Source organism: Tyto alba, unplaced genomic scaffold, assembly GCF_018691265.1.
Source record: "Tyto alba isolate M040663 unplaced genomic scaffold, T.alba_DEE_v4.0 Super-Scaffold_22, whole genome shotgun sequence".
NCBI lineage: Eukaryota > Metazoa > Chordata > Aves > Strigiformes > Tytonidae > Tyto > Tyto alba.
Genome location: NW_024881296.1, coordinates 1,344,549 through 1,369,707, shown reverse-complemented (window position 1 = coordinate 1,369,707; position 25,159 = coordinate 1,344,549). Strand labels below are relative to the sequence as shown.

Sequence of the window (25,159 nt, the reverse complement as noted above, 5' to 3'; positions counted from 1 at the left end):
CTTTTCATATATACACGGTTTCCATGGAAACCCAGGATTCTGCACAATCAACTGACATTTATTACTCATGGTGCTGTGAAGTTCTCTAGCGAAAGGGCCAAATTCCAAAACCTTTACTCAAACATGCACATACCTAACAGAAGCCAGCGAACAGGGGAGAAGATGGTTTAGAAAAGGGGCTGCAGGGTCAAGGTCTAGATTTGATAAATCACATGACAGATTGTCATTCAAAAAGGGTAAGTCATTCTTTGGTTTATTTCCATGATTCTCAACACTGTCTGAAAAGCCCACAGACAGTCACATGAGAGACCATAGCTCTAAAGCAAGCCCACAGCATTTTAAAATCTTGTGTATTAAACGTTCCGAAGACTACAGGAATTCAGAGTACCCCTTACATTCATGTCCCCAAAAATCTAGTAGCTGCTTAAGTGCATGCACCGAGGCACGACCGGCATGCCTGTAAATTCATATTGTTCAAGTTAAGAGTAAATATAGCTGCAAAAAACCCCACCCACCTATAATTAAATGGTCATTACTAGCAATACTATAGTGACTGTCTTGTTATTAAAGAAATGCAGACATAGTTTCTGCCTGTTTGGCTTGCTCAGCCAAAAGGAAGCTGCCTGCTCCATTTAGAAAGAAAGTAAATTTTAACAATCCAAGGGAGTTTTAATATTTCCATGTTCCTGGGGTCAATTATTACTGTAAAGATGCAGACAAATGGCAAGTATATGAAAGCATCTCTTGTATATTCTAAGGTTCGGAAGTCAAAAGCAGATCTTCCTTATGCTTCAATGTTATGGTAGGCTTGGAAAACCAGTAAGAAGTGATACAGTATTTCCATGGAAAGCAAAGCAGAAGTAAGTGCAACCGGCATTTGTATGCAAGCAGTTTTTGCTATGCTTTATGTAAGGCAGATTTTACTGCAAAGATAGTTACCAGTCTGCTAGCAGGAAGAAAAGAGAGGCAACTATACTCAGAGAAAATGGCTGATAATTACTAATGACAACTTCTATTTTTCAGAACAACTCAGCTTTAATGTACTTTTGGAAACAGCATTTTCATCACTGGTTTTCACTTCCTTCCCCGTCCCAGGTTAAGTATCAAAAATCAAGACTGGACAAAACAAATTGTGGATATTTACCAACCAACAGCATCTCATATTCCAATGTTATTTTTAACCGGAACAAATATAGGTCATTCTTTATAACCTACTGCCAGTGGTTGTTTATAAATATCTGTTTGTTGCAACAAACACTGGTCACTGAAATATTCATTTGCAGTAACTACTTGGCACTAGGTTAATATACTTGTAAAGTTTAATGGAAGTGCTTCTGATGTACATACAAGCACTTGAAACATCAGACTTCTCAAACTTAGTTTTCGGGGTTTTAATATCTATAGCTACAGTTCTCACAAGCATTTCTGAAAGTATTCAATCTCTTCAGAAGTTTAGAGGCTCCTGTCTCAGCATATCTAAGTTTCTCAACCATTACAGAATAGCTCATTTAAAGTTCTTGCTCCCTGTGCCAAGACAACACAGTACCAAAATTTAGCTACAAAAAGAGGCATTTTTGGTCAGACTGACCCCCAACTGTTCCTTAACAGAAAAGCAACACAGCTCAAACCGGTCTCCTCCCTCTAGAGAAAGACCCCTAAGGCCACAAACTTACATTTGCCAGAATATCAGGTGTTTCTCCATTTGTGGCAACTGTGTACATGCCCACTTAGAGAAATACAGTATGAAAGCCACTCCCCCCTTAAGGACAAACCACCTCAGAAGCCAGCTTAGGCAGCAGTGCTTATAGAACCACATTACATCAAAACAGTGTGTTAAAGCCATTCCAGCTAGTTAAACTAGTTTCTAACAATGTTTAATCAAACTTCCTAATTGCAGGAAAGAAAAAAAATAATCCTAATGTAGAGAGATGCAAAAAGATGCAAAGATAACCACAATGATCCAATAGCAAAAACTCCCGTTTAAAGGTTTTCTTATGCTAAAAAAGGCACACAACCCCTCGTGAACTAGAGACAAAAGCTAGCAGTACTACAGCAACAAACCCAGAAGAAAAAGCCTACCAGATTTACCCAATTGCCTACTGGGAAGGAACAATGAAGTAGGCAGGCTGCTCTTGCTCCGTTTTGTTCGCAGGGAAGTGGTCAAATTTAATAGTCAAATTTAGCCACATTAAGAAACATTTAACAAAAAGCTACCCCAAGAAACCAGAACAAAACCTGACCTTCGGGTCAAAAGGCTACAGACAGGCCTTTCCATAGCATGTAGCTGAGTGAGTTCTGAGATTGGCAATGAAAGGAAAAAAGCTTTAGACATGTGACGGGAACAAGCTTTGGGGTTTATCGAACAGTCACACCAAGCTTCTCCAGCACCCGCACTCCCTTTTCTTGGTATTCTTGTCGGGTCATCCAGAAGTTGTCTTTGTCTTTCATGATGTCTGCTAGAACTGCGCCACCCAAAAACACCATGTGCTTCCGACGAGGTGGATCTTCAATTCGGATCTTAAATTTCTAAGAAAGAGAAAAGAAACCGTTAATAGGATTCTTGAAACAAAGCTTTTCAAAATAAAATAGTGCTTTCCACCAGAACAATGAAACGGAAACTGCTTAGCGAGAAAAATGCAACCAAAAAACTGAAATGCTAGCACAGGGCACTCTGCTTGAGCTTCCAGCTTGTGCAACCAAAGTAAAATAACTACTTTGTGCTGGCAATTAGAGAGCCACTGACACGTCCCCCCAAATTACGCTTTTCAGTGCATCCACAAAAAGACGAGGAGTCAGAATACAAAATTAAACACCGTATTTTTGCATTTTATGAACACGGTAACAAGTGAAATACTTCCCAAGCTTTGATGGTTAAAATTATCAGAAGTTACCAGATCATCAAATCCTAAAATATTTTAGAATTATACCAAGTTTTAGAGGGGCAGATGGAACAGATTTTACATTTACACAATCTAGACCAGCTTAACTAATTAATATTCCCTTAAATTCTTCGACGCTAAAGCTCTAACTTCAAGAACAAAAACGAGTACAGTCAAAGCTATGTGTGAAATACTGTCTTAGACTTAAAACATTCTGTCCAACTGAGTCATTCCGTATAGCTGCAAAAGATCTTTAGAGAACACTGCATTAAGAACTAGGGAGGTTCAATTCAGTTCAACATTAGAAACTCAGAGGAATTTTCTCTGCAAATACCTCCTCCTTGAAAAGCAGATAGCATTACAGTGCAGTGTTACCTCTGTAACGTGTGTGGGGCTGGTGTCTGCTTATCCCAGTCACCAAGGAACAGCGGAAATTTATTCCACTCGAAGGTGTGTGAGAACTCTAAGTCTCTTACTTTTGAGTATTTCACTCATAGCACGAACCAAAACTTCCGCAGATAAAAAAAAAATCATTTTTGCTCAACAATAAGGCACAAAACCTCATTAGCTTTATTTAACCTTCATTACAAGTTGTGCCCTAGTCCATTTTACGTTCAGACTAACCCAAGACTTCAGGAATTACTTGCTATTGGCACGGACTAGGAGGTGGCTTTACTGCAAGCCTGTACACCCAAGCCACCTATATGAAAAGGAGCAGCGATTTTGCAAGTTGCACGGAGGGCCCCCGCAGCTTCCCTCATTTCTGACTACTTGGTTCCCTCTAGTGGGGAATTCAGGATGAACCTCGGCCCCATACAAACAAAGCAGCGACTCGGTACCCACCGAGAGTTTTTCCACATCTCCTTTCAGAACTCGTTCCAGGTAGAGCTGTTTGAGCTCCCGCTCCAGTCGCGAAGGCAGCCCGGGGTACATGGTAGACCCTCCAGACAGCACAATGTGCTTGTAGAACTCAGACCTGACCAAAAGAAGTAGTCTTTCTAGCATCATATAGCACACTCTGTAGTACATACAAGTAGGTACCTGTACATACAGGGGAGCAAATACAAATCTAAAAAAAAGGGTCATTACATCAGATTGCACAGGTTTGGCGGGCTTGCTCGTGCTTTTCCAGGCATCCCAGAAAGCAGCAGTAAAAACATACTGCGCCTTCAAGATTTTATCCTTGCTCATTCATACCAAGACAGTCAAGTTTCCAGACAACCCGTGAAGCTTCAAGATCTCAGACTGAGCCCCGCTCCCAGCATACACCCTCCCCCAGCACTGCACGTACCGGCATCGAAAGCAAAAGATGTTGTTTTGTTTGAATGCAGATCTCCCACCACCCCCCGCACCCCGACAGAGGGTTTTAAGGGTTCTGCTCTTACCTGGTATCAATGTCAGCGGCCTGGATGGTGTTAAACAGCAATTCAGCCACCCCAACCCCCTCTACGTTGATTAAGTGAGGCTGGAAGAGAGCCTCTGGTGCCTCGAACCGTTCTCCGCCAACTTTGATAATCCTGCCATCCGGGAGCTAGTGAAGAAAAAACATCATTCAGAAGACTACTTGTAGCCACTTGGGTACTAAACAAACCAAGAGGAAATGACCTACGTTGTTCCCTGATGTTTTAAAACAGGAAATTGTTGATAAATGCCACCACTGCAAGAAGTCATTCAGTACTACTGAAAGAAGATACAAATCCTTCAATTGTTATGCAATTTACTTAGAGACATCAGGGACCATATAATACATTGATACTGACATACTGAACATTTCCTTGCCATACAGCTCCTAAAATCAATTTAAAATCTGATCCTACAGCAAGAGTAATGCTTTCCTGCGAGCTCTTTTCTTCTGTGGGTGATTACAGGAAGTTTCCACTAAGAGCAAGTTTACCACTCTTGTCACCAGATATCAGTCTCCAATGTGTCACTACTAGATGGATAAAGCTGAAACACAATCTGACATACTAGAGTAAATCCACTTGCTCTACAAGTTCCCGTAGTATAATATTCAAATTTCAGGGATCTACCGTAACAAAAATGAATACAAAGTCTTATGGAAAATCTGAAAATTAAAAAAAAAAAAAAAGAGCAGATTTTAAAAGTTTTCCCAAAACCAAGCAATAGAGTCCTATGCCTGAGATGCAGGCTACTGACAAGAAAAATTTAGAAGCTAAGTGCTACCTGAATTTAAACCTGTGACGTTTAGGACAAGAAAAGCTGTCTCAAAACACTCACCGTGTAGGATTCAACTAGTACTGTGGTCTCTAATGCCAGTTTCTGCTCCTGTTCAATATTGTATCCCACGTAACATAGCTTCTCCTTGATCATGCGAACAGTCTCAAAATCAGCAGAATGGTTGAAAGCATACCCTCGCAGTAAGAGGAGCTAGAGGGAACATATTCGGTTAGCAGTAAACGAGAAGAACAGTGTATAAGTATTTTTGGCATATATATAAAATATATATTATGTGTATATATATTATATATAGGTACGTATATATATTATCAGTACATATATACCATATCTGTGTATATCTCTCTCAGTGCATTATTGGTAGATGGGTACATTCAAACATCTACCTTTAAAAGTTCATCTCCCCTTTTTAACTGCAAATTTAGTATTAAGTAAATTTATGACAGTGTATCCATTATTACCAGAAAAGTAGAATAGCAGTAGCATTACTCCGAGTGGGAAACTTTCTTCATCATCACAAATTCCAGTATAGCCGTTACAAAGACAAATGAAAGATAACCAAAATAATTCTTGTATTTCAGACCTCACTTCAAAAGACTCCAGTACTCTGGTTTAGCCATTAGATTTGTCAATAGTGCTTTTATTAACAACAACAACAAAAAAAAACACGCCAAAAAAACAAAACAAAACAAAAACAAAAACAACCCAAGTCTGTAAAACATACTGTCTTAATTAATAATCAGGGAAGAATCACTACACCGTTTTCCACATTGTAAGACAAATGTCTTTCTGATAACAGATGAGTAAAACAAAATGAAAACAAAATTGTATTCTATCAAGGTATCACAAAAACCAACTTCTGAGTTTTTCCTTTCCAAATATGGAATAAAATCCCTTCCTACAAGACTGCCTCTAAGGAAATGTGAAGTCTCTAAATAATATCAATAATATCACGTGTGATTTAGATGAGGAAGCATAAGGTTAGACTGAAGCAATACAGAGAATATAGGAGTTCTTTATATAATTAACATATGAATAATAAAGGGAAAATGTATAGTGGTTTCTTGCTATCAAGGGATTTTAACTTGAACCAACGTACCACAGATACCAGCCTCAACCTTAAATTCTTTCCAGCTTACCTTAATGAGGTATCTAGTGATGTCCCTCCCAGCGATATCTAACCGTCTGGTGAGATGAGGGAGAGAGAAACCTTCATAAACTGGGCAAATATGAGTTACCCCATCTCCAGAGTCCACAACAACACCAGTCAACAATCCTAAAAGAATGGGAGGGAAGAAGGAAAAAAAAAAACAAAACAAAACTAAAAAAAGGTACAACTTTGATAGCACCTTCGTAAACAGAACAGAACAGTGAGTTTCAGATAGGATTTTTCATTGTAATCTTAACACAACCTCTATCTCCCCAGTCATCATTTTTGAAAAAGTCACAATTTAGAATTCAGTTATTGTTATTCAACTGGATTTTAAACTTAAGTTTTTCATAATAACAAATGCTTTCGTATATGTTTTTTAAACGTATTACCTCTACTTTTTCCTGGATGCTTATAACTCTACCATTCACAATTTTATCTGACATCTAGACATATTAAATTCAACTCTAATTAAAGAGAATATCTAAGATCATTAAAAGCTTGTTGGGGCACAAATTCCTCCTCAGATTCAGCTGTACATGTGCAAGCTCGTATTAATTTCTCAAGTGAGAAGTAACCTAGGGGTATTCAGGCCACAAGTTTACCCTGTTACAATTATTACGACTTGTTGATTTTGACTGGTATTCGAAAAATAAAGCAATGCTTTCGTGAAGTAGAGAATATTTGGACTATATACACACCTAATTTTTTTTTCCCACAGAAATAGTGTTAGGCTGAATCAGATCTACTTTCATAGACTAAAGAAATCAACTCTGGTGAAAAATGTTTACCATAAAACTATTAAATTCTAAGGTGTACAAAACTGAGAAAGGATGTAGCAACCGAAGTTTCTAGAATTCACTAACAAAATAAATAAGAAGGAGAAATAATAGGTAAGAAAAAAATATTGTGAGGGGAGACCTTAATGAAGGAACGTTTAATATGTAATGGCAAGGTATGTTGGTTTGGCTACTGTAATTTGTTCAAGCTTTGTAACCCAGAAGGCAAACAAATTGGTTATTTGCCTGAAACGAACCAAGAACACACCTTGGTTCAGTCATGTGATCAGATCTTCAGATCTGTTAGTGAACTGGAATAACCGCTACACAAACACAAGTAGTCTTGCAATCGGTCACACGCACTAAAGGAAGGAAATAGTCACGAGGGACTACACCTAACTCCAAAAGACTGTTGTGAGGAACTGCTAAAGAATTTCCTAATTAGAACTAGGTTTTGATATACAAACCCCTTTACCTTTAAAAGGCACCCGAGCACACAGAGTTCCCAGTAAAAGCAACAATTAGTCTTAAGATAGTTTTAACAGCAGCAACAAAATGCGGTACACCGAGATGAGGCACATCTCTGTATGTAATTTTAGCCACTACTTTAATCTTTAATGTAATGTCAGTAAGTAGGATGTCATAAAGGGCTTTTTTTAATTTTCAAAAGCAAATGTTCTATTTATGTACCGCTTGTTTTTTTAATATCTTAGGTCTTCAACTTTGTTTTAGATGATAGTATATAGAAACACCGTGGACTGCTCTACGTTGTTTCACATTTTGTTATTCACAAAGTAATTGAGCACTATACAGTAACATCCACGTACAATTACAGCAGAATTTAAGACTGTATGTGTTATTCAATTAAATACTTCCAAGGAAACAAACAAAAGGGAAACCAATAAGAAAAAAAAAGAGTAATAGCACAGATGGCAGCAAATAAAATTAATATCCAGTTCTGCAAAAGTGGTTTTGGTCCAACTAGTTTTAATGACTTGCATAACAGAACCACCCTTCCAGTACCCCATCACTTTTGCTTAGACACAGAAACTATGATGACATGTTAATTGACAAGGATATTTATGTCCTGCTATGTGACAGCTAAATACGTCAAGCCACTAGTAAACAGATGTAAGGAGTCATGTTATTAGAACTCATGCCCGTGAGTAACTTCTTAAAACCCTGGCTGGATCGCAGTCAGCGATAGAATTTCTATTGAATTCAGTGAATCCATAATTTCCACCTCAAATCATTTATTCTAGTTTATCTACAGCAAAAGAATCAAGTTCTTTTGAACTGAAAATCATGCAAAAGTCACCTAATCATCATCTTGAAATTCACTTACAGTAATAAAGTCTTTCCTTTATCAGAAAATCAAAAGCATGTCATTAGGACTTGAAGCCAAAGGCTAAATGACTACGTCCTGAAACAATGACAGTTCTGATAAACCAGGTTTTTGCATTTACAAGCTTGCCCCCACCATTGGTTCATGAAAACACCACTGACAGTGGTACCTATCAATAGTTCCTCAAAGCAAAAAGCAAGCCCGTAAGTCAGAGCTGATCTTACTTAGAACAGCGTTGAATTAAGCCCAAGACCCATTAATACCATATTAGTACTTTGGCTCAGCAACACATTTATAAACTAAACAAATTTTAAGTTATCTTTGCCTACCTTGAGCATACAAAGTAAGAACAGCCTGAATGGCTACATACACCCCAGAAAACTGGTATGTCTCAAACATAACCTGTAAGACGAAGGCAAAAATTAACATCCAAAACAGGCCAAATACTTAAAATAAATTCCACAGATGTTTGAAAACTGTATTTCTAGAATTCTGTATTTTTGCTAATCAAACCCACTTTCCAAAAAATTTTTATCACACAGCTTCTACACAGACATTAGAAACCTACTTGCTTTATGGCAGTAAGTAGTGCTTTCAGCTCTATACCTTACCTGTTCTCACAGGATGAGCCATATGAAATATTCCACATCTGTTTAGTAATGAAAGTGAATACTTACAAGAAACCCACAGCCCAATTTCTGCTACTTTACTGAGCCATTTTCCAAAGCACTTAATGAGCAGGAGGAAGTACTTGTAGACCAGCCAAGTACTTCATTACTGAAGTGTGACTTGGGAATGTTTGTTAAAGGTGGATGCTCTAAATCTAATAAAGTTCCCTTTTTTTTTTTTTTTTTTTTTTTAAGTCTTCATCAGGCCCTATTGACTTTGTAGAGCCACAGACTACATCAAATGAAGACCAGACTCCTACACATATGGGTCTAGATTAAGCCCCATGTCAGAGGTTCTCTGTCTTTGGGCCACCTTCTTCCCTTCTCTAAAGCACAAGTGATGACAAACTTCTAGAATTAGTGCAAAATCCACTACAACTGAAATAGTACAGGTAGGGCTAACTCTGTTACTACATACAGAAAACCACAGGTTTGCAGAGCTCTTACTGAAACATGAAAAGTTTCATGTTTTGTAGACTAGGTTTTGTAGACTAGGAACCTGTCTTGTAGACTAGGTTCCCCTATCCCTTAAACTAGTTTCAGTGAAGAAACAGAGTCTAAGATTAAAAGATGGAGAGTTTATAGGATCTTGTCGTCTTTATAAACACAACAAAAGGCTAAGTAAGCAAATCATACTATACAGCAGTTTCCCACTCAGAATGCTTTACCAGGAAAAACAGATGAACTCTGATTATTCCAGCGCATACAGAAGTTTTGTTTTTGCTATTCTGCAGCCCCCTGAGCACTTCTGCAACTTCTAGGATTAGAAACTGATTAAATCCTAAGTACTCCCACAGCTTCAGTAAAAGATATCTAAATATTATTGAAGGAAAAAAGCTGATGCCTGACAATTTTAGAATTCTGAACTATTTAAAGAACCTCCCCCATTACAATAGTGTGATTTTAAATGGCTGGCCCATATCAAAAACCTGATCCTTGCGACGACCAGTTGATTATTTCACAGCTGTATCAAGCACACTTCAAAGCCCCTGGGAAGACTGATGCCACTTTTCTTGGGATATTTGCTGTGAGCACGCAGTATAGCAGGAGCCAAGAAGAAAGGAACACAGAGGGAGTGAGCTGCAGAGCCTCACACTTTGGGGTTTTATTAACCTCCGGTGTAAACTTGGGTAATATAAAAGGAAATTTAATACAGTAGTCAGGTGCATGGGCTAAGAACGAGCAAGACATTACAAGGCGGGCTAGTAACTTCCATACTGGCCACAATTTAGCACATAATGCAATACCTTCAGAAACAAGAAGCAGAAGTGTCTGCCAGAAAAGGAACAATTGAAAGGGCAGCAACTCAAAGAGAGATCCCGTTTGAATAGTCATTGTCTAAAACTAGCACTATTCCAATGGATGAGTCTTTCAAGCAACCTGAGTGCTTGCAGAATGAAAAACTAATTTAAGAAAAATCTAAATCATCATCTTCATACGGCAAAATGAATATTCAAATGGAATTAGTTACAGCCTTCGCATGTTGTAGTAAACCCTAGAAGCCACTGCAAAACCCTTTTATAACCTATATGCAGGCCTTTGGGGGGCTGTTATTCTTTCTTTCAAGATATCTTGGTCGGTTCCATTTGACATGGGACATATATGTTAACAAGTCTTAAGGTGTAAACAGTGAGCAGGATGTTCTCCCAAAAAGATTCTTCCTCTCATGCCACCAGCTCTTGGATTACCTACAAAGTGATGTTCTAATTGGACACAGAAAGGAAGAACTAAAAATTGGGAAAAGATAAAGAATACTAGGTTAAGATTAGGAGCAGTGACAGTGCTGGAGTATTTCTACAGCTACATGCTATACCATTAGAGTTTGACTGCTCCTGAGGGTACTACAGAATGAGAATGCAGCAGAGAGACACAAACAGCAAACACCCAATTAAGCTGAGCAGCAACCAGTGCCTTGTACATGCTAGGAAAAAACCTGCACTTTTAAGATATATATTTTACAATATAGCTGTCACATGAACACTTGCTGCTGTTACTATGTATCTGAGTTTGATGGAGCGATGGGATGAGGAGAGAGAATTACTGGAAGTAGAATGAAGCACAGCATATATAATTATCAATTATCTTGATATGGTCCAGATGACTAAGCTTTTCTTTTAAAATGCTACTGCACTGTACCACAAAATGCAAAGACGTTATTACATTTCCTGCAGGCTTTAGGAAAAAATTCTTAATTCAGTCCCCTGCTTCATACCGGAGCTAGCCTCCCTGAAAAGAAGTCCATGGCAAAAATGGAAGGAGCATAAATAGGTTGCAGTTAAAAACGAATATTGCTTGCCTTCATAACACTGCAATCCATTCAAAATATTAATAGAAACAATGAGCTTCTGTTTAACTCAAATTTAAATTTACAAAAATGGATTCCAGGTCTCCCTAATCCTCCAGATCATGATTAAGTATCTACAATCTCTGGAGTGGTTTAAAAAAAGGCAAAAGGAGCAATACAAATATTTTATCAGACTTCAGAAGCCATACAAGCCTTTTCAATTTATGGGATGAAATTACTCAGTCCCAGAATAACTAAAACCCAGCCTTTTGTGTTTAGCAGGAAAACTGAAACAAGAACACTATTGTAGACAGCTGAAAAGCAAAAGAAGCCTGAACAAGAAATACAACCATTCCTGCTACATGGAGGGCACCCAGAAAAATCTTCTATGCCTGTCACACCACAGCTGACTGATATACAATAAACGGTATTACTAATGTTGCATTACATAATATTTAGGTGGACATTAGGGACCTATTACAATTGATAAGAAATGCTGAATTTAAATTGGACGATTTCATTTTTTTCACTTAAGTTTTCCCAACTTTGCTGTACTTCATTTGCTCCCAAGTCACTGAACGATGAGCACAAATATATTCGCTGCCACATTGCAGAAAGCACTACTGTAGCTGCAACAACAAAATGATTTTAAAGGAAAGGTCAGCAGGTAATGACAAATTCTTATTAGACAAAGCAACAGATTGGGGGGGGGGGGGCGGGAAATATATATACACACACAAGATTGCAAAGCTCTGATAAGGTTTCAGACTGAGAACCCATTTTTCCTGCCTTATCAGCTACTTCAACACATTTTTAAAATCTCATTTGTTACACTGAGTATTTAGATTAATTCAAAACACTCATGATGCTTGAGAACAAAAACAGACCAGGAAACTAAACTTTTTGTTCTCGTCAAACATTACTGCTCTTCAAAATCAAGTCTGTCACACAGTACTAGATCTAAACAATATACACCTGACAACCTACATTAATGCAAGGTTCAGATGGAGCTCAGGCCACCCAGGGCAGCACTGTGAGACTGAGGATCCAAGAACCAGGCTTTCCTCCTTAGAAGGCGTTCACTGATTATCCCTAGCATTAATCAAAGATTAGTGAATTGGTTGTCATCACACCTTTGTCTCCGCTACCTCCAACACCACCACTCCATCTCGTAAGCACCATCCTCCTCAAGCCTCAATCTCTGCTGAAGCATTACTACTGGCTTAACAGAAGCCCAGGTCCTTTAAAGTAATTAACAATTAGCCAATAGCTAGTCATCAATATACCCTGGACACATGAACATGTATTTACAATTCTGTGTCTTACTGGTGATACGGCTTGAGATAAAGAAGCCTGCTTATAGCTTTTGAATGAGGTCAGCTTGTTTGAATTTAACCACAGCATCCTTCGTGACTACAGCCGAGGACAAATTTTGGTTACAAAACAGAAGAACTGCTTTGCCTCAGACAGTTACCAGGTGTTCTGAGAAGTTAAAATCTCCTAGCAATGCTTCAATGACAGGATATATCAGTTTCTACGAGACAGACATACCTCCACAATCTTCTCCCTATTTTTAGTTGGATTCATGGGAGGTTCTGTGAGCAGTATTTTACAATTTTTTGTGTCAATATTAAGTTTTTCTGGTCCAAAAGTATAATCCCAGAGGTGCTTCATATCATCCCAGTTCCGAACTATGCCATTCTCCATTGGATAGTTCACTTCCAGCATTGAGCGCAATTCACTTGCTTCATCACCAACCATGAGATCCTGTAAAATTGTAACACAGAAACATGTTAGCACTTGCAAAATTCTTCATACATCAAAATCCTCAAGAATGAGGGTGAACTGTTCCAGCCTGTGTCCAACTGTGTTCTTAAACAATGCCCACGTTTTAGAATCATTTTCAGGTACTTAGGAAAAAAGTAGAATATACTGAATGTCGTATTTAAATTTGGTTGTTACCCATCCCAAACAAACTTTGTTAATTCCATTCTCCAATTAACCTTAAACAAACTAATAAACCCTGCTACAGCTCGATACCACAAAGACCTCTGTAAGTACAGATGTTTCTCCACTGACACCTCCAAAATTCTTTTATCAAATACTAATTTCAAAAGGCTGAGATGCAAAATAGCACATAAGGGTAGTAGGTGGGATTGGCAGAATATTTTTCCATGCATGCTGCAAACTTCTGTGCACAATACCAAAACAGGAATAATGAGTGGTGAATAAGCATACCGAACAGTAGCAAGAAAGCAAATAAGAGATTAGAAGTTCCACACTAGACATTAAAAGAAACAATGGTTTACATATTGCCTGTGTCAGTAGGGTGTGAAGAGACACATCTAAATATAAAATATAACCTCGTCTGTTCCATGTCAAAAGTCCCAAGCCAAAAACCCCAGTAATGCATTCTTACACAAACACAACCAACTAACACATAGTTTGTATAATCATTTCACACTAATTAAGCAATCTGTTTATTAAAGTTAGTTATGCAAGCATTGCACATTCAAATTAGTAGCATCATATCTTCTCCTTTCCCACATATTTCCCAGAGAAAGTATGCGCAGTTACGTTATCTTTGCTCCCTATTATATCCCATACTTTTCTAAAGAAGCCTCAACTGACTTGCTCATATTTAGCCTACAAAAACATATTTCTAGGTACCAATAGCGCTGTTTCCACACTAGCATTATATTCATGTCATTGCAAAAAAACCAAGCTGCTTCATACAAAAACACACCACCACAGTTTGCAGTTACTGTGCCACAGAAAACTCCAAAGTGGGGGTTATTCAACCTACTCTCCAATGCTAGGGAAAAAAGATGCACAATGGAAAAATCCAGTGTCCAGTTTATAATGCCTTTTCTAAGCAGTAACCTGAACAATTACTGCTGACCATATAAAAAGGATCTTATTTGAAAATAGTTTAAATCAAACCATTCTTCTTCCAACCCCTCTCCCTGACACGGTGCTTTATTTGCTTTCCCTTGCACAGCAGATCACTGTACAGAAGACAGAAGTCAGGACTAACATTTTCAATTAAACGTACACTAGTGAAACCATACTATGAAAACTCTACCATGCAAACATCTTGCACCTGAGAATTTAAGAGGAGAGAAACTCCACCAGCTGGAAGAATCAGAAGCCTTTTTTGTGCATTGTTCTTTGAGGTGCTATGCTGCCAACCAGGATAAAGCCCAGGAAAAGCCGCTATTCAAACATGCAATAGAAGTTCCACAAAACTTTCATATCCTTTGAAAACAAAGTTAAAGGGCAAAACAATTGGTCTCACGAGCACGCTAACAAACATGCGCACTTGGAAGATGAAGAGGAAGAAGGACAGCACAACTGAATTTGCAGAGAGGAACCCATATCACGACCCTCAATGCTTCCACCACGTTAGTACTCAGTAATATTTGTCTGACTGACACCTGAAAGTTTATTCAAGCTCTTGATTTGTAATGTTACATACGGCAAAAGGTGCTGAACTCATGTTGCTCTTTAGGAGTTATTCTTACATCTTGCAAAACTACAGGTTCTGCTGCATTTAGAAGCAATACATAAAATACTCTCATGAATTAGTTGCTAGTAAACCAAAGCAATGAACAAAGTCCAAAATAAGTATGTATTCAAACGTAAAATGTAAGACAAGACAAAACAATGAATAGCATCAAAAAATAACATAACAGCTACTGGGTCCCATCAAGCAAAAATGGTAAACAAACAGCACAGGGGCACCTCACTTACCATCTTTTTGTTATTCTACTTCAACAGGTCAAGAAAGGTGAAGAAAGAAGGTAGAAGCAAGAAAGTCAGAAAAGGCCTAAATGAAATTCTCAAATTATTTTAAGTACACAGTAGAAATAGGCTGAAAGAGATGCATGTACAGCAGGAAATGAGCTGAGTTAGTTTAGTTAGGGGCCAAACTAATGTTCTGAGGATCTCAGATTAAAATGTCTCTTTAAAGGAAGCTATTGCTACACGTCAGTGGCATGCCATGTTTATGCATCTTATGCTGCAAACAAGATCAGTATATCTGCCTATTTCTCATAAATAGGATTCTGTGCATAAATATTCTGTAACACTGGAGTCCTACCCTGGGCAAAGCATTTATCTGAACTAGACGAGATTCTGCACAAGGTGTTTGACCATAACTAGCTCTGATGTATGTTAAATTTAAATTTTGTTTTAAAAATTCTGCTTTAAATACCCAAGAACTGAAAGCTGTAACATAAAAGCATTCACCTATAAGCAGGCTAATCTGTTCATATATTGTGGAACAAACACCCAAAAGTAACCAAATAAGAGATATTTACTTCAACTATGGCATCTACTCTCAGAGTGGAAACAAGCAATCGTGAAGGGCAGTAGTAAGAGCAATGTCTCAAAGCTCTTTCCCTATAGCAAGCTCTGGAGGTAGGAAGATAAAATAATTAAAGCAGCCAGGAAGCACTATGAGATATTTGAAGTGTATGTGCACAAACACTGTCCAAAATAAAGCCATTTCTGTGATTATTGATATTCTTCCTCCTTCGATTAACATTCACCTGGAGTCCCCTAAGCTGCCAAAAACCACAGGATAACCATCAGCACCATTAGGACAAATCTACTTACTCTGCAAATTGTGTCAAAGTAAAAGAGCGTAGAGTTTCTGGCAGCTGCCTTTGCCCAGGCAGTACCAAAGAGGCTGGCTGAGTGCAGCCCTCCTCCTCACTTCAAATCCAGAGAATTACCTTCTCCGGGCTGTCTTTGGCAGAAACTGAGCAGAACTGTAGGACACGGACTGTGGCTCAGCAGGTCGCTGGGTCTGATCTGCCCTAAAATCTTAACTGTTTTAACTAGTCAAAGCTACTCATCAGTCAGTCCTGCCTTCCTAAGATGGTCAGTAACCCCCCAAACCTGCTGCAAAGATTAGCAAGTCAGTAAAAGCTAAGAGCAGCATCTATGCTTCTGGTTTTAGAGTTTTAAGGCTGCAATTTTAAGCAAAATAATCCCACTAATAACTGAACTTTTGTGATTATGTCCTGAACTGGGGACTCTCAGTAGGAGAAAAAGCTATATCCCTGCTGCTGGCTGAAATGAAAATCCAGAAGGAACACATGCACAAAGCAACTTGAAATCAGTAACTCCATAGATGGATGATAACCACTGTTTTGATCAGCTTCCAGACTCTTTTCGCAGTTTCTGAATTTCACAGGAATGACAGCTTTTCTGAATAGTTTTGAAAAGTTAAACTGATAATCTTCTTGCCAGCTGCCTTTACTCGGTTTTAAACTTATCCCATAAGAACTTGCAGTGAATGCCTAGAATTAAATTTTGGCATAAAACTCATCTGCTAAAATACATTTTTTTAGGAAACCTTCAATGAGCTCACAAAGAAAAACAGCACTCACACATAACAAGTCTTCCTGCCCTATTATCCCACTGGGATACCCAAAGTATCTGTGGTTGGGATTTCTTCTCTTGATACACTGTTTCCTTAAGAATAAGTGACTAGCTAATATAGGCAGAGGCTATAAAACCTCTAGGAAGAATCTAAACACCGTTTATACTCTCTCTGATACACCCATCTGATCCATGCTCAAGAAGATGACAGGCAATGCATGCAAAATTATAGTTTACTGGTTCTTTTACACTGATCTCATAGCAACTACCCACTTCTACCTCCTATCTTTCCAATTCAACACTGTCATCTGTACTGATATTAAACTACGTTATCAGATAATCAGACGATACTAAAACTGGCAGGACAGGCTGTATCAGATCAGATGGAAAGAAAACAGGACTTCAACGATGGCATTTCATGCAAGAGAATTTTTCTTGGACTTAAGACTTGTAAATCACTGCATAACTTCCATAAAACTTTACCAGGACCTCCTTGAAGAAACTGTCACATTAAATCCAAGTAGATAACCAAAGAAACACCTCTCCCCAAGTCTTGCAAGAGAAAGGAAGATGTTTTCCCTCTCTTTACAAAAACTCCCAGCTATTGTGAAAGGGAAAGGTCTCCATCCTTTCAACCATATTGTCCTCGCTGACACAAAGTAAGCAGTATTACAATATTGAAAAAAAAAAAAAACAACCACATTCTGAAAAGGTCTGATGTCTTTCATCCTCCTGACTTCCTAGTATGGCCTTCTGCTGATACGACTAACTTTTTACAGGCAACAGCAGAAATCAGATAACTGAAGTTCTCCCTGTCACCCATAGGGTTCTGAAAATAAGGAACAAGGCTGGGCAGATGGTGGTGGTTGATTGTTTTGTTTTGTTTTTCCCTTTTACTAAGCTGCTGCTCAGAAGCAATAAGGAAGGCAAAATTGAAAGCCTGTACGCAGTGGTTCTACTTGACGTTCACTGGCCTAAGTGAGGGCTTCTACAGTTCTGCATCACCTCCTGCTTCTCCTTCAAGTTCCAGCTTCTGCCTTGCTCTCAAACCGGAGCTTGCACAATTGTCTAGTAAGGCAGTCAAAACTTTACCTGACAAAGAAATCACTCCTCTTCAGCTGAACAGCTTGCTAAAGTGGCTCACCACATGACTGCACAAGTAGTATGGCCAGCACAAGGTGAGAATGTGTGGCTAGAAGCAAAAAGGGAGGATGTGACCACAGCAGGGCCAAGGCATTTACTGAAGTCTGTACTGCAGAAGTAACTATTAACATTTAAAACATTAGTCTGTAATTACAAAATAAAGTGAGAAATGATAGCTCCCCAGACTTGAGAAAAAAACCTCTCAAACAGTGGTCCCTCCCCCCCATTCCAAGCTTGAAATAACACCCCAAGATGAAGTAGCCTGAACACAGCCTCTCCATCTCTAGCTGGTGTGGAATACCTATGTCTATCAACAGCAGAAAGAAAACAAAACAAAAACAATAGAAACAATGAAATGCAAACACGACCAAGGTTAAACATCTCATACAAGATCACAGATGATCAGCTCTGAGTAGAAAGCAAACAGCAGAGAAAGACCTGAAAGCTCCAGCAGTTCGTCAGCATTGTCTCAGAATCCCACAGTACAGCTCGGTGACCAACATCAACCACTTCTGTCTGATTTCTGCCTTCTAATCTTGACATCACTTACACACTGGCATCCGAAGCCCCTTTCTGCCCAGAACCCCTCGAGCCCTACCTGCTGCTGCCTCAGTTGTACTATCTGAAGGCCTCCAGTGCTTCAGATTACCCTCTTAATAACTTTGTCGTTTGTGACAGGCTAAAATCCATACAGAAATTAATCAAGAGATACTGAAAGAACATAAAGGGGTATTAAGGAAAAAAGCATTTCTAAACATTACGTAAGTCAAAACCTGTCCTAAATATTTTTATCTGTCATAAAGGACTAATAATGAAAAAAAAATTTACCTTGATTTCAATGTTTCCCACTTTAGCAGTTGATCTTATAATGGGTCTTCCAACCAAAGCTGGAAAAATGTGCTCTGGAAAATTTGAGCCTGCATAGCCACATTTCACAAACTGAAAAGGAATAAATAATTTTATTAGAATATGCATTACTTTTGTTTGCCAACAGAGACCTGGTTTGGGGTAAAAAAATAAAAGCCCAAATTTAAAAGCATGTGTCTCAATGGAAACCAATTGGATTTATACTTTCAAATTAATTTTACACATTTCAGATGATGCATAATAAAACTGAATTAAAATTATTTTCCAGAATGTTTTCTGAATCAGACTGTCACATTTTAGAGAAAGAATATTAAAACAACTAAGTACATTGAAAGGCGTAAGAGTCCACTGTTTGAATTTGGATTTCCTGTCACTCTGTAAAAAAAGTTCCCTAGCAACCTGAAAGCCATCAGTTTGTAATGGATCACCTTATAATGAGTATCCAATGAGACCAAATTAAATCACCTCTCCAATTAGAGCACACAGTAGCATAACAAATTACACATCAGAAAAAAACAAAACCTTGTGAATTCAAGGTGTTATGCTGTTACAAGTGTCAAACAGTGAACTAACAGATAGTCCGTGCAATTCAGATGGATTTCTCAGTTTCATAATTTTCAGGATTTCTTTTAAGGATAAACATAGGAGTTTGTAGTAAGCACTTTAAAACCAACAGCATAACCAAAACCTCAGCTCATGGTAGGTAGTTCATACCAAACAGGATACTCTGAAAGGATGTATCATACCCAAATATGTACAGAAGGAAGCTTTGTATCACTGGGTCCTACGATAGTATATACACTAAGAAAACAGAGAAGATTAACTAAGTATTACAAAAAAAAAAAATATATATATATAGTCACTAGACGAAGCTCAGTTGTAAAACAAGAACTTCAAATGTGCCAGCAGCACGTTACACTTTTAGCTCCCAAGGATCAACAATTTCTGCTCTTTGGCTATCCTACTGTGATGTTATGAAATGCAGCTCATATAGAGCAGCCTTCTCTCTTTTTGATTCATACTCAGCATACTAAGCTACATCAGCATGCCAGAACAACATCCTGCAGTCCCAAACTAAACATTACACATTTTAATCTGCCAAATTACTCAACCAGCTAGGTGTAAGAGCAGTAACACAGCATCATGGGATCATTCAGGTTGGAGGGAACCTCAGGAGCAGTCTTGTCCAACCCTGGGCTCAAAGTATTATTAAAAGCCATCTGCTAGAATTTCCAAAACGTGCACCGAGTTTTCAGAAGTTAAGTCTGAAGACTGCCACTGAAACAATTATCACAGCAAAGAGTACAGCTAATTGCAGCTGAGGGGGATTCTGCAATTACAGTAACATGAAGAGTCACTTTCTGTTGCTCTAAATTATTTGCCTTACTGCAGTTAAAAAGGGCACCCATTTTGGACAGAAATTTATAAAGCCAGTTAGGGAAAGAGCCAGGATATATTTTAATTAAAGTTGGGCTAATGCAGGGGGGAAGGGAATCTTTTTTTGTGCCCCCATTTCTGTCACCCATTCAGTGCTTGCTGTCTCCAAAGGCAGAGCTGTTTGGAATACCTGAAGAATGACACTGTGTATACAGCATATTTTGCTGATTCTACTTCAATGGAGTTCCCTGAAAAGGAAAGTACTTATCAACTCTTTGCTTATATTAAGGCCAGAAGTACCTAGGAGTTATATAGATCTTATCTGTGTATTCAAGAATGTGGTGTTGCTATGGAAAAGCAAAGAGTAGCCACAAGGGTTTCTGGATCACAGTTCCTGAATACACCAGAAGACTCTACCAGAAGTTTTATACCAGAGGAAACATAGAAGACATTTTGAAGGACTGAGCCAAGTCTAAATAATGGTGCTCAAATTTTAAAAAATAAAATAAGCTCACTTTCAGATTTAGCAAATTACTGCATCCAGGGCAATCACACAATTTTTGTTGCTACTACAATATTTAGGTATGCTTGTTATAAATTTCATTGTGCAGGACCTGGTCAAGCTAGAAGAAAGTTCTATAAAACAGCCCATTCTCCAGCTTAGGGTTTCATGAATTGTTTTAAGTACGACCGTAAGCACCCCCAGGTAGCCCATGCACCTTTACACCCACCTATTTGCTTATAGCTTTTCCTCCTTGCCTTTCCCCTGGCATGAAGCAACTTCCCTACCAGTCACCACCAAATGTGTTGGTCAACAGAAGTAACGGGACTGGTAACATCTAAATGAATCTTTACAACTCAAGCTACTGGAGCATATTTCAAGAAGCTGTGCTACCCACACTTTTAAATCCTGATGACTGGGCAAATAAACCCTGAGATTTACATAGCAACCACTGAGATACATGACCAAAGCGACTACTGCCCAAGATCAGTAAGTGCCTCTTGGGCAGCCTTAAAAATACCTTCAAACATCACATGTAACTATGCTGACCTAAAAAATGGTGACCTACAAAAATACTATTCAAAGTCCTGACTATTTGAACTGTAATAACTTCTAGCTCCTTTCCACCTTAAGACCTTGACACACCTTTCCAGGAAGTTAACAATGTTTTAAAATCCTAGATTTTAAAAACAGATCATTTCTCCAATCAGCCTAAAACACAATCAAACCCAGATTTTATCTATGTGAAATACAAAGAACAAGATTAATCTTGGACATTCACCATCTGTTCCCTACTTCCTTCAGGCCAGAACAGAGAGCCTTAAAAAAAAAAAAATTTTTACAAATTTGGTAAACTCAGCAGTAGATAGATGGGGCAGAATTTTAACTCTATCTCCTGCCGTTCAAATTTGAAATTTTCCCCTCTAGGCTACATGAAAATTTGGTGAAGATGAGAAAAAGTCAGCCTTGTACATCAGCTTCTCCATCAATGAGAGCATCCCCACTGTAGTACTCTCCCTGACATGATATTGAATATTTGGCTGGTTTAGGAGGTTTGTGATGATGCAACACTGGATATTATGGCTAGAGAACCAGACTCAGTAACACTACCAACAGGTAAATGCACTTAAACACAGATGAATGTAAATACTAGATCCTGGACAGTTTTACATTTTTGAAGGGTACAGGAAAAACAAGATGCTTCTCCCTCCCATCCCTTACAGGAGATCCTCCAAAATCTTCAATTAAACATTATGAACTGCACTAGTTTGGGATATAATCAGCTTCTCTTTTCTAGTGCCAGACATTAAATATTCGCTGTTTGCCATTCCCAGTATGAAACTCTCTAGTAAAATTTACATATAGCGTGCTTACTTCTCTTCCATCTCTTATTGTGCATATCCCTTGGAACAACTGTAAGATAATTTCAGTACAATGCTTAGTATACACCGTAACTTGAACGATAACACCAACACTCAATGAATTTACACATCTCTGTAAGGAAGCCAAGAGTTCATCATCATTTTTGCACACATTTGCTATACATTCAGAGTGTATTCGGAATAGCTACTTAGCTTGCCTGTGTGCAAGGCCATGTATGTAAGAAGTTTTACCATATATAGTTTCTTCTACATGTCACTGTGGCTTGTATCGACTCTTTCACTTCCTACTGAGTCATCAAACAGTAAGAACTTGTACGTGGTTTTGTACGTTCTTTCAAACGAAAAGAATGAGGAAGCTCACAAACAGCTCACGTGACAAGTTTTAAAATGAATACTAATATTCTTATCAGGTCTCTGTGCTTGATTCTTTTTATTGATGCAATGCTCTGACAAACACCCTAGATAAAATTAGAGCAATTTTGCAGGCCACTAAGGAAGTTACTGTTTGACCTATACCAATAAGAAGAATCACCTCCAATGCTTTAGACCTTTGAGGTGCCATTGCCTGCCTCTCTGCTACACTACATGTTGCAAGAACTTCCTTGCAGTCACCTCTTCCTCAAAGATCGGTTGCAGACAGATGCATTATTGCAGCAGAACAAGAACAGTAAATTTCAAAGACAAGCCTGAAGTTAAAATCACATCTGATTTTTCTAAAGATGATTTTCCATTTTTATGTAGTATTTCTGGCACCTGGCAAGAGATTTAATGTCAATCATGGTTTTAAGTATGACATATCACGACGTTTCAGAAATCACTCTGACATAAAACATCTCTTCTTTGTCATACAGAAAGAATATTATTGTAAAAATACTGATTTGACAATATAGGACTACTTGATAATCTCAATACACAGTTGAGGCTCAAAATATTTATTGAATTAAATTTTCTTCCAGTGTAATTATCCCAATTCTAGTTTAATTATCCCAATTCAACCTAAATATTTTGAATTTACTGATCTAACAATTATTTCTCGATACTTTGCTCTCCCACATAATGAACTCTGTAGCCAGGGCTCTTCCATATGAATGTTGTTCTGCTCAGAGGCCCAACACAACCCAAAGCAACACAAGATGAAGCGACACAGGCCCCTCCTCTCAGAAACACAAGGGCCCTATAAAGGCACCTTCCACTGTATCCTGCTGGTATAACTCAAAGCAAAAAAAAAAAAAATTATAATTCCAAGAGGTCTTGTGATTTAAAAGCACACACAGATATTTGACACTGTACAAAATCTGTGTTGCAAACCCAATTTGGGAAAATGGGTAAAAATAACGACTTCTACCCTGCGCCTCACACCTTACTGAGACCAGCCAAAACACAACGCTGCTGTCGCTACCCCTACACCAAACATCTCACAACTCAATGATTTACTGATATGTAAAGGACCACACTAAAGAATGAAGCTCTAATTTTTTTTTTCTTTGATACAGGCCTGACAGTAAGAGTATTAAACAATGGGGGGGGGGGGGGGGGGAAACAAAAACAACAAAAAAGCTTCCGCATCCCTTTGTAACAATGGTAAAATGCCTTCATTTTTTTTCCTTTCCTTTTTCTAAACGATAGTGTAAAATGTGCCCAAAGGCCCCAGACCACAGCCCTATTAAAGATAATTTTTGCTATAGCAGGTAGAACTTGAAGATAGCAGAAATGTCAAACATGATGCTCTTCTTCCTGAACCACTCAAACGATTTCAGACCCTAATTGAAAAACCCTCTAATTCACAATGTCAAATCTCTAACAATGATATCCTTTGTCTCAACTATTCCCTCTTTGGCTTTTAAAAAGCCAACTTTATTCCAAGTGTTTATAAAAAGAAAAAAAAAAAAAATCACTTCCCTTTTTTTGCAGCTCAAGAGATCTTTACATGCCGTCAGCTGTGTTAACTCTCCACATCCCGTTTTACTGGGGGAAACCCTAGATTTCTAAACAAAATTACCAATGGGAAATATCCACCTATAACATCTTTTTGCTTTAAAATGGTTATCTTTACCACTTCCTGTCGAGGAAGCCTGCGCACCGCTGACAAAAGGCTGAATTCTGGTGGGTGCCTGCACGCTCAGGGAGGGCAGAAAAGGTGAAAGGATGGGGAGAAAACCTTTGGGGCTCTCTTGTTTTAAAAATGCCAATTTTGAGTATGGTGCTGATCAGGAAAGTCTTAACAAAAGGATGATGCTCCATTTTGACCAGTAGCTGCAAAAAAAAACAACCAACAAACAAACAAAAAAAAAAAACCCACACCACAAAGTCCCCCAAACCATTTCCCTAAGAGTAATAATCCTGCATAGAGAGGGGGCACATCCCTGGTTGCTCTTGTCTTCTGCTCATTCCGAATTGTGTCTTTTTTTTTTTTTTTTTTTCAAATGGTCAATTTTTTTTTTTGGTTAAACGCTAGTTGCTATGGAGAGACTTGCTCGGGTCATGTCGAGAAATAAGGTATTCACGGGTAAAACAGCAAAACGCCGGGAGGGGGATCAGCACCACACCCGCCCACCGGACCCAGCACCGAAGACCCCCGAGGGCAGGTTTTGCTCAGCCGGTTTAGAAACAAGCGGAGAACCCGGCGAAGCGCCGGGGCCGGCGCCGTTCTGCGCCCGGTTCCCCCCCCCCCCCCGCCCATTCATTCCGCGGAGCCCGCACCGGCTTCCCCCGCCGCAGCGGTTGAGCCGAGGGCCGGGGCTGGCGGCGGGGGGCAGCGCCTGGACGCGGGGCGGGGAAGGCGGCCGGGCCCGGTGGGGCGGCGGCGGCGGCGGCAGGGCCGGGCGCGGCCCGCGGGTGTCCCCACAGGAAGCCGGGCCGGGTTGAGGCGGTGGCGGGGGGGGGGGGGGAAGTCACCGCCCTGCTTCCCCCCCCACACACACACACACACCCCCGGCGCCCCGGAGGGTCCCGGAGCGACTCACCCCGGTGCCGTTGTCGCACACCACCACCTTCCTGCCCAGCGTGTCCATGGCTGCGCGCCGCCGCACCGACAACACCGACACCGCGCCCGGTCCCCCCACCCCTCACCCGCTCCGCTCCGCCCTGCCGCCCGCCGCGCAGCGCACGCCGGAAGCCGTCAGCGCCACGCCGTCACCCAATCAGCACGGCGACACCTCCCCCTTCGCCCGCCTCTTCCTCCCTTCGCCCCGCCCGC

The 25,159-nt window shown here is 39.4% G+C and overlaps 1 protein-coding gene across 1 annotated transcript; it reads right to left on the bottom strand.

Annotated features, from left to right (window-relative positions):
- On the bottom strand, positions 1-25,054 carry ACTR2 (actin related protein 2). Its single transcript, XM_042796215.1, has 9 exons — positions 24,927-25,054; positions 18,664-18,774; positions 12,853-13,068; positions 8,679-8,751; positions 6,215-6,351; positions 5,118-5,267; positions 4,265-4,410; positions 3,723-3,855; positions 1-2,526 (listed from the first exon to the last, which is right to left on the bottom strand). Exons 1-9 carry the CDS (start codon positions 24,972-24,974, stop codon positions 2,356-2,358), a joined length of 1,185 nt encoding a protein of 394 aa, XP_042652149.1. The 5' UTR covers positions 24,975-25,054; the 3' UTR covers positions 1-2,355.
- Between the last annotated feature and the right edge of the window lie 105 nt (positions 25,055-25,159).

What these genes read in the sequence shown, in the direction of transcription:
- ACTR2 (XM_042796215.1), bottom strand. Translation starts at nt 24,974, where the DNA reads ATGGACACGCTGGGCAGGAAGGTGGTGGTGTGCGACAACGGCACCGGG. An exon ending in TCACTAGATACCTCATTAAG is followed by an intron (nt 5,268 to 6,214) that starts GTAAGCTGGAAA and finishes TGTTCCCTCTAG; the next exon opens with CTCCTCTTACTGCGAGGGTA. An exon ending in GCCGCTGACATTGATACCAG is followed by an intron (nt 3,856 to 4,264) that starts GTAAGAGCAGAA and finishes TCTTTTGGTCAG; the next exon opens with GTCTGAGTTCTACAAGCACA.